This window comes from Rattus norvegicus, chromosome 1 (assembly GCF_036323735.1).
Source record: "Rattus norvegicus strain BN/NHsdMcwi chromosome 1, GRCr8, whole genome shotgun sequence".
Taxonomy (NCBI): domain Eukaryota; kingdom Metazoa; phylum Chordata; class Mammalia; order Rodentia; family Muridae; genus Rattus; species Rattus norvegicus.
Genome location: NC_086019.1, coordinates 143,250,451 through 143,265,013, shown reverse-complemented (window position 1 = coordinate 143,265,013; position 14,563 = coordinate 143,250,451). Strand labels below are relative to the sequence as shown.

At 44.7% G+C, this 14,563-nt stretch overlaps 1 protein-coding gene across 1 annotated transcript in view; it reads left to right on the top strand.

Annotated features, from left to right (window-relative positions):
• The window catches only part of Ap3s2 (adaptor related protein complex 3 subunit sigma 2), a 40,443-nt gene that overhangs the window by 3,560 nt on the left and 22,320 nt on the right, over positions 1-14,563 (top strand). The window contains 3 exon segments of the mRNA NM_001115039.1: positions 1,003-1,094; positions 1,810-1,921; positions 7,630-7,701. Of these exon segments, the coding sequence (NP_001108511.1) occupies positions 1,003-1,094; positions 1,810-1,921; positions 7,630-7,701 (276 nt within the window).

The following is a 14,563-nucleotide window of genomic DNA, read 5'->3' as shown; positions in this document are numbered from 1 at the left end:
TCAGTGGGTTTCCTTTCTCCTCTCCTCTCTACCCCTCCCCACTCTTCCCTCTTGTTTTGTTGAGATAGCCTGAACTTTACCATATAAACCAGGCTGCCCTTCAACTTAGTGACTGTCCTGTCTTAGGTGGCCTTGCAGGAGTGAACCACCATGCATGGCTTTTAAAAAAAAGTATGCTGTACCTATTATAAAACCCTTACATATAAATGGAAATCAAATGTGATTTAACATGTGATTCATTCACCATTGAGGTTCTCAAGATTACAAGTGACTATTAAATGAAAAGAGTTTATTTGTGGTTTTGTTTAGATGTCCCAAAATCAGATCTATAAATACATTTTCTGTTTTGCCAGTAATCTTTTGTCTGTGAGTAAAGCAACATCTCATATGTAGTACTGGTATTAAGTAAAAGTGACAAATTTATCTTTGAGACATGTGCATGATTACATCTTGACCTTCATACAGTTCTGGAGCTTTGAGACTCGTTACATACCCAGTATTGATTTTATTCAGAGGATTGGGGTCAGATTAAAAAAAAGATTTAAGGATTTTGTGAGATTATGAATTCCAATTCCTTGTTTGACTCTGAGCTTGTCTGTAAGATATAAAGGCTCGTGACTGAAATACCTAGGTAAATAAGCCCACGTTAATCACTGTAACCTTGTTTTCCCCATAGTCACTCTCTGCCTTCTGTGTGCTTTGTGTGCTTATGTATGAGCTTTTCCAGTTGTGCCCCATTTGGAACCCCTTGATTGGTTGATTGATTGATTGATTGTGCATTGGTGTGAGAGTGTCAGATTCCCTGGAACTGGAGTTACAGGCAGTTGTGAGCCTCCATGTGGGTGCTTGGAATTGAACCTGGGTCCTCTGGAAGAGTACCCAGCGCTCTTCATTGCTGATCTCTCTAGCCCAGAATCCCTTCTTTACCTATCTGCTCTTATTGATAGGTGCACGTTTTCCTCATCTGCCCCCTGATTTTTTTTTTTTGTTGTTGTTCCATAGCCAGAAGAAATTCAACAGCAGATTGTTCGAGAGACCTTCCACCTGGTCCTCAAGCGAGATGACAACATCTGTAACTTCTTAGAAGGTGGAAGGTAAACCATCAGCTTCAGGTGGCCGTCTCCCTCCTCCCCCAGCTCCACGTTGGGTGGCCTTGGTTGTTTTCATTTCTTCTAGTACTGCGGGGGTCAATGGTTACCTGATGCAGCATAACCTATTCTTTTGTCTGGTGGGGGCTGGGAGTGAGGGTCCAACACAACCATGTTTCTCTGTATAGTCCAGACTGGCCCTGAACTCAGGTCTGCTCGCCTCATAGTGCTAGGATTACAGGTGTGCACTGCTACACCAGACCCAAGTAACCTGCTCTTAGCATGAGCTGCCCAGGAAGACGCCTGATTCCTGGGAAACACTTGCACTGAGCTTCAGCCATCACTGAGATTTTTTCTTTCTCTTTTTATATAACTTATTTCTAATTTATGTGCATTGGGTGTCAGATCTCCTGGATTTGGAGTTTACAGATAGTTGTGAGCTGCCATGTAGGTGCTGGGAATTGAACCTGAATCCTCCAGAAGAGCAGACAGTGTTCTTAACCTCTGAGCCATCTCTGCAGCCCCTGGTCATCACTCTGTATGGTCACTGGCAGGATAGGCAAGAGAAGGGTGACAATGGAGTAAAGGGGCCTCAAGCTCCCCTTCCACACTCAGTTGCCATCATGTGGAGATGCCCGCTCTTCTTTGTTAGGCCCATTCCCGTTCTTTGATAAGTTTACTTAAGACCTGGGTTCTCAACTGCTACTGCCGTCTCCCACAGTTTGATTGGTGGCTCTGACTACAAACTGATTTACCGGCACTATGCTACCCTCTACTTCGTGTTTTGTGTGGATTCATCAGAGAGTGAACTTGGGATCTTGGACCTCATCCAGGTATGTGAAGTCACAGACTAATGGCAACAACTCTCTGAGTTTGCGTGGGGATGGGGGCATTCAGTAACTGTCCTCTGGGTCTTTTTTTTTTTCAGTCTCATTGATGTCCATAAGAGTTACCAGGGGTTGGAGAGATGGCTCAGCGGTTAAGAGCACTGGCTGCTTTTCTAGAGAGCCTGAGTTCAATTCTCAGCAACCACATGGTGGCTCACAACCATCTATAGTGAGATCTGTTGCTCTTTTCTGGCCTGTAGGCATACATGCATGCAGGCAGAATGCTGTATACATAGTAATCTTTAAAAAAAAAAAAAGTTTCCAGACGTCCACCAGGTGGTGCTCTGGGAAAAGGCCTGAGAACCTTCCGGGACTTCGATTTGAATGGTGGTTCCTACCCAGCCTTCACACTGCCCTCGGTTATTAATATTTTGAATTTTCTTTCCGCTCTGAAACCATATTACATTTATGTATTTATATTTCCTGTGTGCAAGACACTTCCTGTGTGCAAGACTTGTGTTTGTGCAGATACTGTGGAGGCCAGTGGGTGCCTTCCTCACTTGCTCTCCACCTTACTGTCTGAGATAGGGTCTTTCACTGGACCTGGAGCCACTGACCTGCTAGACAGACTAGACTTGCCAGCAGATCCTGGGCATCATCCAGCCTTTGCCAGGATTTGCTGCAGAGGCTTTTTGTTTGGGTTCTGGAAGTTGAAGCTCACGGCCTTTATTTGTGCAGCAAGCACTTTACAGACTGAGCCATCTCCCCAATCTTAAGTATTTTACATTTTAATTTTATTTGCAATGGCGGCCTAAAGCCAGGGCATGGAACATACATAGTGCCTTACTCCCTAGTTTACTTTCATAACCAGTTCCAAGAACTGGGGTCCTCGTAACGAAGAGTCTAAAGGTGCACAGGAAGCAAAAGCAGCTCTTACACAACAGAGTGGAAGCTGACAGGTGAGCACAGTGGTGGTGCAGCCCAGCCCTCAGGAGGCAAGGCAGGAGCATTACGGGGAGTACAGGGCATTATGGGGAGCATGGTGCCCAAGGCAGGGGTATTACGGGGAGCACAGGGGCATTATAGGGAGCCTGGTGCCCAAGGCAGGGGTATTACGGGGAGCACAGGGGCATTACAGGGAGCACGGTGCCCAAGGCAGGGGTATTATGGGGAGCACAGGGGCATTACAGGGAGCACGGTGCCCAAGGCAGGGGTATTATGGGGAGCACAGGGGCATTACAGGGAGCATGGTGCCCAAGGCAGGGGTATTTATGGGGAGCACAGGGGCATTACAGGGAGCACAGTGCCCAAGGCAGGGGTATTATTGGGAGCACAGGGGCATTATGGGGAGCATAGTGCCCAAGGCAGGGGTATTACGGGGAGCACAGGGGCATTATAGGGAGCCTGGTGCCCAAGGCAGGGGTATTACGGGGAGCACAGGGGCATTACAGGGAGCACGGTGCCCAAGGCAGGGGTATTATGGGGAGCACAGGGGCATTACAGGGAGCATGGTGCCCAAGGCAGGGGTATTACGGGGAGCACAGGGGCATTACGGGGAGCACGGTGCCCAAGGCAGGGGTATTATGGGGAGCACAGGGGCATTACAGGGAGCACGGTGCCCAAGGCAGGGGTATTATGGGGAGCACAGGGGCATTACAGGGAGCATGGTGCCCAAGGCAGGGGTATTATGGAGAGCACAGGGGCATTACAGGGAGCACGGTGCCCAAGGCAGGGGTATTATGGAGAGCACAGGGGCATTACAGGGAGCATGGTGCCCAAGGCAGGGGTATTACAGGGAGCACAGGGGCATTATGGGGAGCACAGTGCCCAAGGCAGGGGTATTATAGAGAGCCCTGGTTGCCTTTCGTGAGTTCTCGGTCTTGAAGATGAAAGAGTGTTTAAACAGACTAAGAACAGAACTGCATGGGACAAGACTGCTGGAATTTGAAAGAAAAAACAACAGGACAGACATGCTGGAAACCTCAGGGGCCACCAGATGGGGAAATGGAGAAATCAGAAAATCAGGTACCAGCCCTTGCATAGAAGAGAGCTGGAGACCCCATCTCAAACAAGATAGTGAGGACCAACACCTGAGGTTACCCTCCGACCTCTACATGAAAGTCATGCCTTTTGAGTTAGAGGTCAGGAAAGCATTGCACTTCCTGTTTCTACAAAAACAACTAGACATTTCATAGTTGAAGTATTAAATGGTGACGAAGGACAGTGTTTGAAAATTCATCTACTATGGATCACCTGATACTGAGTCCCATAAAATTACAAAATCGGACCAGCTGTGGTGGTGCATGCCGGTCATCCCAGCACCCTGAGACAAGGAGGGAGGAGGATCATTGGCAAGTTTAGGGCCCCACCTGGTCGACATAGTGAGTTCAGGCCAGCCAGTAGGCCAGTGAGGGTCCAGTGAGACCCTGTCTAAAAACAAAGCAACAAAACTGTTGCAAAGTCATAACAAAAAAACATAAATAATATTTAAAGTGAATACAGCTTTGCCTTGTTGGAGGTCACGCGGAGACAACAGCAGCCTCAGAGATGGATTCAGTGGATTAGATTTGGAAGCAAGTGCCGTTCCTTCAGGGAGCCTTCAAGAGCCCAGACAAGGGACACTCAGGGAAAGTAAAGAACTGAGTGTGGTGTATGTGTGAGCATGGTACAGGCCAGTGAGTGAGGTGAGCTAACAGCAACTCAGATCCCACCAACTGAAAGGACTGCATTTATTTTTAAGAATCATTTTACTGTAAATGTCTACCTTTAATCACAGTGTGAGTGCTACGGTGAGGTTTAGAGGTCGGTCTTACTAGGATTTCTATGTGTCGTATTCAGGGTTTCTAGTCCTGCACAAACATCATGACTGACTAAGAAGCAGGTTGGGGAGGAGAGGGTTCATTCAGCTTACATGTCTACATTGCTGCTCATCACCAAGGAAAGTCAGGACTGGAACTCAAGCAGGTCAGGAATCAGGAGCTGATGTACAGGTCATGGAGGGACGTTACTTAACTGGCTTCCCCTGGCTTGCTCAGCTTGCTCTCTTATAGAACCTAAGACCACCAGCCCAGGGACAGCACTACCCACAATGGGTTGGGTCCTCCCCGCTTGATCACTAATTGAGGAAATGCCTTACAGCTGGGTCTCATGGAGGCATTTCTTCAAGGGAGGCTCTTTCTCTGTGATAACTCCAGCTTGTGTTAAGTTGACACACAAAAACAGCCACACTATGGCTGTGATAAAACATCATGATTAAAAAACAACTTAGGCAGGAAAGGGATAAACCCTTTCAGTTTACAGTTCCACATCACAGCCTATCACTGAGGAAAGGCAGGAACTGATGCAGAGGCCATGAGGATTGCTGCTTTCTGGCTTGCTCTCTATGGCTTGCCTTTTTATGCCATTCAAGATCACAAGCGCAGGAGTGGTTCCACCCATAGTGAGTGAGCTGGGCCTTCCCACATAATCATCAGTCAAGAAAATGCCAACAGGCTTGCCCGCAGGCCAGTGTGGTGACTAGCTAGTGTCAAGTTGACATAACACTGCCAGCACCAGGTCAGAAATACCTTGTTGGAGTCAGTTCTCTCCCTCTACTGTGTGAGTCCTAGAGATAACACACATTGTCAGGCTTTACCCAAGCGATCCTGCTGGCCCTGTGTTTGAATTTTGAGGTTTTATGACAAATTCCGATACATAGTAAGAAAAATCAGTCCTTGTTGTGTTATTGCCATTTTCTCAGAGGTTCTTTAATATTTTCCAGAAAAAAAATAATTTGGCATATGTAAGTGAAGAAATTTCCAATTTAGTAAAATTTCCCGGTACTAATGGACTTGAATGGTCAGGTTATAAAGATTCATGATGAGGTGGTATCGTGATTGAAAACCATCTCATATTTAGCTGCTATTGTGTTTATTTTTGTTTTTTTAAGACAGGGTTTTTCAGTGAAGCCCTGGCTATCCAAGAAATTGTGTTGTGGATCAGGCTGGCCTCAAACTTAGAGATCAGCCTGACTGAGCCTCCCAAGTGCTGGGATTCAAGGTGTTCGCCACCACTGCCTGGCTTTAACTGCTATGTTGAACAAAAAAACTACATTGCTTAAAAATACAAGGAGTTATAAATAGTGCCACTATGAAATGTCTGTGTCTGTTTTTAGTCTCATGTCTCCACGCCTTTCTGTAAGGTATACACCTGAGGAGTATAATTGCTAGGTCCTAGAATATTAATGCTTAATGGCCTGCCACTTTCCAGTGTTTGGTTTCCAATAGAAACCATGTACCAGTTATCAGGATGTCAGGCGCACATTTGCCCTTTGCATCTTGATATTGGGATCATCAAGGAAAACAGTAGTTGAGCTCTGGATGGAATAACAGTTTGCTAACTAATGAAGGCAGAAATTGGTACCAGGATGTGGGGGTGTGTGTGGCTGTGGCAGACCCAGCCACGTGTATTTGGGAAGACTGGTGGCATTTGAGATTTGGGCTGGGAAAGCCATCAAGCGTTCAGAGCTCAGGCTTGTTCTGTGGGAACTTGGAAAATAAGCAGTTGAGAGTGCACATGATAGAGGTCTAGCTTGTTACATTTCAGAAAAACTGCCAGGGCCATTTATATACTATTTGAATTAAGTGTCTTTCTGCTCAGCTGGGAATGAAGAATCAGTCGTGATTATTAACAGAGACCAGCGCTATTGGAGTAAAACCTTTGCTTTGCTAGAACAAATGATGCTAGTCAGCTGGAGCTAAGAAATTAGCAGTAGTTAGAAGAGACAAGTGTCACTGAGGTGAAATCTTTTGAGAGGTGTTTCTTCAGGGTTGGCATACAGAAACTGATCAAAGGAGGCTGAGGCTGAATCTCATGCTAGGAGTCTTGGTAATAAATAAGAGTCATCTAGGTGGAACTGGCTTTGAAGGCATGAAGGAGTTATGGAGAACATCTGAGGTTTGGCACCAGGAGAGAGTAGAAGAGTCCATTGATGAGGGTGCAGTCAAAGTCCCAGAATTGAAGGTGTTGTGGAGAGAAGCTAAGGCTTGGCACCATGCTGTATTGTCACAGTTCCTAAAGAGAACCCAGGAAAGGTTATTGGTGAAGGGAGAGGCCACTTGCAAAGACTCTAGCATTTTTGAAATGCTAGCACCTTGGGATGGCCATTGGAGAACAGCAGCAGCTGTGAAGGGGACACACTAGCTCGAGCCTAGGAGACAAGCTGTGTGTGCTGCTGAAGCAGAGCTGGAGAAGTGGCTCAGGCCCTCAGGAGCCCAGAGAATCGTGGGTGAGTCCCAGATATCAGACACTAAACTTTTTACACTGTTGAATTTTGGTTTGGCTTTAGTCTGATTGTGACTGTGCCCTGGCACTTCTTTTTTGAAATAAGAAGAATATAACTTATTATTATTATTATTTTTATTTTACAGGAGCCTAGTTAAGAGACTAGCACTTTAGAGAGGCTTTGGATATTTTAGAGAAACTTTGAGGAAAACTGAATATTTTAAAGAGACTGAACTTTTAAAGTGTTTGAATTTTTAAGACTGGGACTTTTAAAAGTTAAAGTGTTGGAGAAATGGCTCAGAAAGAGGGAGCCTCAGTTGAGAAGATGTCCCATCAATTGGCCTCTGCATCAGAAGGACGAGGGAGGGTGTGCCAGGCTTACCCCTTACACGCGATGTCTGTAAGACAGTGACTGATGGTCTTCTCTCTATCTGTTTCTTCTTATTCCTTAGGTTTTTGTGGAGACTCTGGATAAGTGTTTTGAAAATGTCTGTGAGTTGGACTTGATCTTCCATATGGATAAGGTATGTCCTCTCCCAGAACAGGGCTCCTGGAAAACTAGGAGTTAGGATATCTCCTGCCACCAGGCATCTCCTGTTTTCTCACTTGCTCCTTTTTTCCGACCTAGTTCTAGAGTCTGTTTTAATTAATTAGTCAATTAATTTTGCAGTACTGGGGGTTGAGTCCAGGGCCTCCCACATGCTAACTGGCTACTCTGCCACTGATGCATACATCAAGTCTGAACCTGTTTTGTTTAGTGAGTTTAATAGTTCTGAGAGGCCAGTGGGCGGGCTCAGTGGGTAAAGGTAGTTGCTTGCCAAGCTTGGACGTCCTGAGTTGGATCTGCAGAATCCACATGATAAAAGGAGAAAACTGACGACTGCAAATCGTCCTGTCATCTCCACACATGCTTCGTGATGGCATGTGTGTGCCCCACCTCAGAAAAAGCAGACAGATTAAGCAAGCATGTTTTTATCCATCTGCTTCTTTATTTGCTGGTTGATTTTGTTGTTTGTTTTTGAGACAGGGTTTCTCTATGTAGCCTTGGAACTCTACAAACCTGGCTGGTCTTGAATTCAGAACCACCTGTCTCTGTTTGGATTAAAGTTTAAACATGTTTTTAAAAAGTTAGATGTTGGGGCTGGGGATTTAGCTCAGTGGTAGAGCGCTTACCTAGGAAGCACAAGGCCCTGGGTTCGGTCCCCAGCTCCGAAAAAAAGAACCCAAAAAAAAAAAAAAAAAGTTAGATGTTAAATAGTTTTGAGAGTTTTGTTTTTTTTTTTGTTTGTTTGTTTGTTTTTACAAACTCCAAATGGTTAGGTCATTCCCAGACAGAGACAGCTGGGCAGGAGCCCCTGGGAATGTCTCTCTACCCAGCTATGAGTTTGGAAGGAAGAGAAGAGGCTAATTCTGGTACTGCTACCACCACAGCTGCCACAGCCAGGAGCTGGGAGACCTCAAGCAGCAAGCTGACCTCTAGAGGTCAGGACAAACTCAGAATCAGGCAAGAATCAGACAGGAACATCAGATACTGCAAGAGCACACAGATTCAACAAGTGGGAAGAGAGTTTTTTTTTTTCTAATTGTAATGTATATGTTTTTTGTTGTTGGTTTTTGTTTTCCTTCTCTTTTCTTTTAGATTTTTTTTTTATTGTATGTATATGAGTGCTTTCTCTTCGTGCACACCAGAAGAGGGCATCAGATCCCATTACAGATGGTTGTGAGCCACCATGTGGTTGCTGGGAATTGAACTCAGGACCTCTGGAAGAGCACCCAGTGCTCTTAACCACTGAGCCATCTCTCCAGCCCATGTATGTGTGTTTTGTTTACATGTATGTTTATGCTACAAGTGTGTGCCTGATATCCCAAGAGACAAGAATATGTCATTGGATCCTCTGGGACTGGAGTTACAGATTGTAAGCTGCTGTGTGGGTGCTGGAAATTGAACCCAGATCCTTTAAAAGAGTAGCCAGTGTTCTTACCTGCCGAGCCATCCCTCCAGCACTGGTGTACTTTGGATTTTGTTGTTGTTGTGTGTGCTAAAATCTATTAGTTGTTAGCACACAGAGATCATCACTGGGCCTGTTCTTCCTGGTTGCTGACTCAGAACCAGGTGTCTTCAGCTCCAGTCAGGAGATCTGATGCCCTCACCTGGCCTCGGCAGACGGCAGGCATGCATGTGCTATGTACAAAACTCATGCACGCAAAGTAAAAATAAACCTTAAAAACCAAAATAAAATCATATATCCCTGCCGAGGAGCAGTGGAGTGACTAATGCATCTGTAACATCATTTGAAATCAGATGCAAGATACTTTCAGGAAAGCGCACTCAGAGTTGAAATGGACCCAAGTAATGTTCTCAGTTTTGTTTGGTTAGCATAACTGTGATGAGGCCTGAGTCCTAATGTGCCAAGTTAAACAGGAGACAACTCACAGGGGATAGGAATGTAATTCTGTCCAGCTGGTACATGTGGTCTTCAGTGCTATTCTCTGGTAAATCAGCCAGTGACCTTCCAATGATCCATGGCTTTTGGAAGGAGGTGTGAGTGTGTGTGTGTGTGTGTGTGTGTGTGTGTGTGTGTGTGTGTGTTTAATTTTTTTGAGACAGGTTCTCATGTATCCCAAGCTGGCATTAAACTCACTACATAGCTGAGGATGACCTTAACTTTTTTTTGGTAAGATTTATTATTTATAAGCACACTGTAGCTGTCCTCAGACACACCAGAAGAGGGCATCGGATCTCTTTACAGATGGTTGTGAGCCACCATGTGGTTGCTGGGAATTGAACTCAGGACCTCTGGAAGAGCAGTCAGTGCTCTTAACCGCTGAGCCATCTCTCCAGCCCCCTTAGCCCTTCTCTTTGCATGCACCAGTGGTTGTTCACTAGTTGTTAAGTATGTTACTGTCTTATGATTTACACCAAGGAGAGCACTTCCCCTCCGTACTATAAGGGGGACAAAAAGTTAACACTGAAAATATGAAATGGAGTTGTCTTTTTCTTTTTTTTTTTTTTTTTTTTTTTTTTTCGGAGCTGGGGACCGAACCCAGGGCCTTGTGCTTGCTAGGCAAGCGCTCTACCACTGAGCTAAATCCCCAACCCCTGGAGTTGTCTTTATAGGCCTTACTATTGTTACTTTAAAAGGGATGGGCTTTTGATGTTGTTGTTGTTTTGTTCTTTGAGACCTTGTAGCCACAGCATGTATGTAGAGGTCAAAGGACAGACTTATGGGAATTGGTCAGTTCTCTCTACCATGTGGAGCCGAGGTCATTAGGCTTGGCAGCAAGTGCCCCTACCTACTGAGCTATCCTGACACCCTGCTCATTTTTTTTTAAGTTGTAAAAAATTGGGTGCTATTGGGATTACTGTGTGATAGACAGAGTGGGTTCCTTTGCAAGTGCTAGCTGTTTGTTTGCAAATACGGGTGGGATACATTTCAGTGTCTCAGCATAGATTAAAAGATTGGTCTTGGGGTTGGGGATTTGGCTCAGTGGTAGAGTGCTTGCCTAGCATGCGCAAGGCCCTGGGTTCGGTCCCCAGCTCCGAAAAAAAAGAAAAAAAAAAAAAAAAAAAGATTGGTCTTTCTGGAGAAAGGAATTTCATAATTGACAAAAAAAAGACATAGCTCTCTCATCTTCTGTGGTCCCTGTTGTACTAGGTGCAGTCTGCTGAAGTGACCATCTTCATTTCTCTCACAGTGAGCTCTCTTTTTTTTTTTTTTTTTTTTGGTTCTTTTTTTTTTTTTTCGGAGCTGGGGATCGAACCCAGGGCCTTGCGCTTCCTAGGCAAGCGCTCTACCACTGAGCTAAATCCCCAACCCCCGAGCTCTCTTTTTATAAATGATTTCTTCTTATTTTATGTGTACTAGTGTTTTGCCTGCATGTATGTCTCTGTGAGTGTACCAGATCCACTGGAACTGGATTTACAGACAGGTGTGAGCTGACATGTGGGTGCTGGGAATTGAACCTGGGTTCTCTGGAAAAGCAACCAGTACTCCTAACCTGCGCCATCTCTAGCCTGAGAGCTCTCTCTTTATCAGGAGTTCATAAGCGCAGCAGTGTCAGTGGTGAGCAACACAGAGTAGGCGTTAGGCAGTCTGTCTGAGTGCTAGATGTCCATAGACATTATTTGCGAAGACCCCCTGCCCAGTACTTCATCCCTTGGGGACCTGGAGAGTGGAACACCCGGAAGAGCCAGTTGGTTTTGTACAGCATAGAGTGTGGGGAAGGGGAGTCTCTGGTTCAAGCTGCTCCATCCAGGCAGTGTAAAGTGTGCTTCTAAGACTACTTCTGAATCCCACGGTGCTGTTCATGCCCGACTGTCTTTGTTTGGTTGTAAGAATTTTCTGGGGGCTGGAGAGATGGCTCAGAGGTTAAGAGCACTCAGTTCCAGAGGACCCTGGTTTAATTCCCAGCACCCACATGGCATCTCACAACTGTATATAACTCCAGTTCCAGGGAACTGGTACCCTCAAACAGATATGCAAGCAAAACAACAATGTACATAAAAATTTTTAAAAAAGAAAGAACGAAAAAAAAAGTCAGGGAAAAAAAAGGAATTTTCTGTGCCTGGCTCTTCATACCAGATCACCCACACTTCTCCCACCCTTCCAACTCCAGTCATTTCTCTCTTAAGACAACAAACAGGCAAAACCCCCAAACAAACAAAAACCCTATATACTTAAAATCCATAAAACCACAAAATTAATCATACCATAAAAGCAAAAGACCAGTAAAGTTAAAAATGCCCAAATAAAGCATTATGAGACAAAAAAAAAGTTACAGAAATACCATTGCATTCATTTTCTGCTTGCCATTTCCTGCTGGGTCTGAGACCCGCCCTGAAGTATGGTTTGTATAAATTAAAAAAACAAAACAAAACAAAAGATTTCTAACTTGAATTGCATCAAATTCATTAACTATTTGAAGGTTGTTTACCTTTTTATAATGTAAACTGCACCTGTAGTGTATCTTTACAAAGTGTTCAAGACCAGCTGTCCTAGAACTTCGTGTATAGCCTGTCATGTAGACGGCTTCAAATCTGTAGTAATCCTCTTGCCTCAGCCTCAAGAGTTTAGGGTTATAGACACGAGCCACCATTTCTTTAGATCTGTCAATTAGCATTTATGGTTTTTTCTTAGAGGTTTTTCATTTTATTAAATTTTATCTTAGATATCTACTTTTATGTATATGGTATTTGGAATATTCACTTTAAATGTATTGTTGCTAAAATTCACTTTATTTTTATATGTTTACACTAAGACCAGTGGTTGTATTAAACTCTTAGGAATTCTTTTATATATAGACATTTTGTTAATTTCTTTCCAGTGTTTTTCCTTCTGTGTGTTTTCTGCCCTCACTCTGTGGCCCAGGCTCTAGTGTTGTGAGGGCTAGGAATGGGATAAACGAGTTAGGCCGGCTTGCTGGGTCCCAGAGCCGTTGCCGTGAAGCGCAGCATTGGCTGTGGGGCTTTTGTAAACGTCATCAGGTGAAGGTTTCTTCCTTGCTCTCCTAGTGGCTAGGGGTTTCTGGTCAGGAAAGGATGTCAGGTTTCATCAGAAGAAGCCCTCCTCTGTCTCCTTGGGTGCCTTTTTGCCTCATCCTTCTAATGCCATTTTAAACATCTGTGAGGATGTCTGCTCAGTCAGTAACGTGATTCCAGCTCTGTTTTATTGGGCATGGCTTTTAGAAAGAAGTAAATGGCCATAAAAACGCTGCCCTTTCTCCTGTGTCTTATCTTCACATCAGTTCCATAAAGCTTCTTGCTGCTGCAGCAGATTTCTTTTACTGTTCATACATCTGGTTATTTTTAGCTGTGGGTTGGCACTGAGAAATGACTGCTCATATCTATTCATTGTTGAAATCGATGATAGAAGGAGTCAGAACCCTGTCTTAGTCACCCTTAGACTGCCTGAAGGTGTTATCCAGCAAGCAACTTCACTTTCCATGCATTTCAGGCTGACTCTTCGCACCCTCGAAGCCTTTGCCATCTCATGTATCTTGATAGTCAGCTGTTTTGTTTACCTTATGTAGGCAAAAGACCTATCTCAAAACAGCGAGCTTATCACTGAATGTGCATCCTAACGGAAGAAGCTTCCCTTAATTTGAGGCTGGCCGCTCCTGGTGGAAGGTTTGCTGCTCTTCAGCTGCTCCTCCACCTTAATGCTCATGGGGCTTAGAGCAGCAGCCTGGCTACACCACATTTGACTGAATTTCTAATGCTTTTGAAATTTCTCCACTCTTGGCGTTTCTTTTGTTTACTTTGAGAAAAGGTCTTATAGCCTAGGGTGGCCTTGAGCTTACTGTGTAGCTGAGGCTAAACTGACAGGTCCTCCTCCCTCCGCGCTCCAAGTGTTGGGCTTATAGGCACATGCCACCACACCCTTTAATCCTGGCGTTTCTTTTCAGAATTCTAAATCGTTTCTGTCAAATCCCATTTTTTATTGCCTCTATTTTTATTCCTCCATATTTTCCTTCTTGTATCCCAAGAAGTTTGTTCTATTCCATTTCCTGTTCCTGAGTGTGCTTTTTATCCTTCTTATATTTACAAATCCTTAGATGTGTCGCTGTGATGTCACTGGATGAGTCACTGCCTCACAGAGTGGAGCCTCTCTGTGCCACTGCCCCCTCTGCTTCTAACTACATTTTTTGCATTTTGTTCAAGTCAAAGTTTTCTTCCTTCCTTCCCTTCCTTGCTTTGCCTTCCTGTCTCCTCCCTCCCTCTCCCTTTCCCCCTTCCCCTTTCTGATCTGTTCCCTCTTTCTTTTACTGCTCTAGTGCAGGACCGTGAACCCAAGGCCCATGCATGCAAGGTAAGCACAGTGCTGAGCTGCACCCCCAGCACCAAGGTAAATTTCTTGGAAGAGGCAGGCCTATACCCATCTTCCATTTTTACTTCATCTATTCTCCATAACCTGTTTTTCACACATAGCCCTGATTCTTAGGTGAGTTCTTGATCTACAGATCCTGTAATCATTCTTGGCCATCACTTTCTTCTTTTTTTAAAGATTTATTTTTATGTGCATTAGCATTTTGCCTGCATGTATGTCTGTGTTGAGGGATCCCCTTGAACTGGTGTTACAGACAGGTGTGAACTGCCTGCCATGTAGGTGAACCTGGGTCCCCTAGAAGAGCAGCCAGTGCTCTTAGCTGCTGAGCCATCTCTCCAGCTCTGACCATCACCTTTTTTATGTCTCTGTAGTACCTAGTACTGTGAGTTTTCTAGTGGGGCAGCTCTAATCTTCTGTTGTTGGCTCAGCATCTTCCTGAGTTCTCCCTTGTTCTCGCCCCTCTTTCATAGGATTAGCTACATCTTGTACTTACTTTATATATGCAAACTACCCTCCCCCCTCCTCTTCTTCTTCTGTTTTAGAAACAGAATGTCACTGT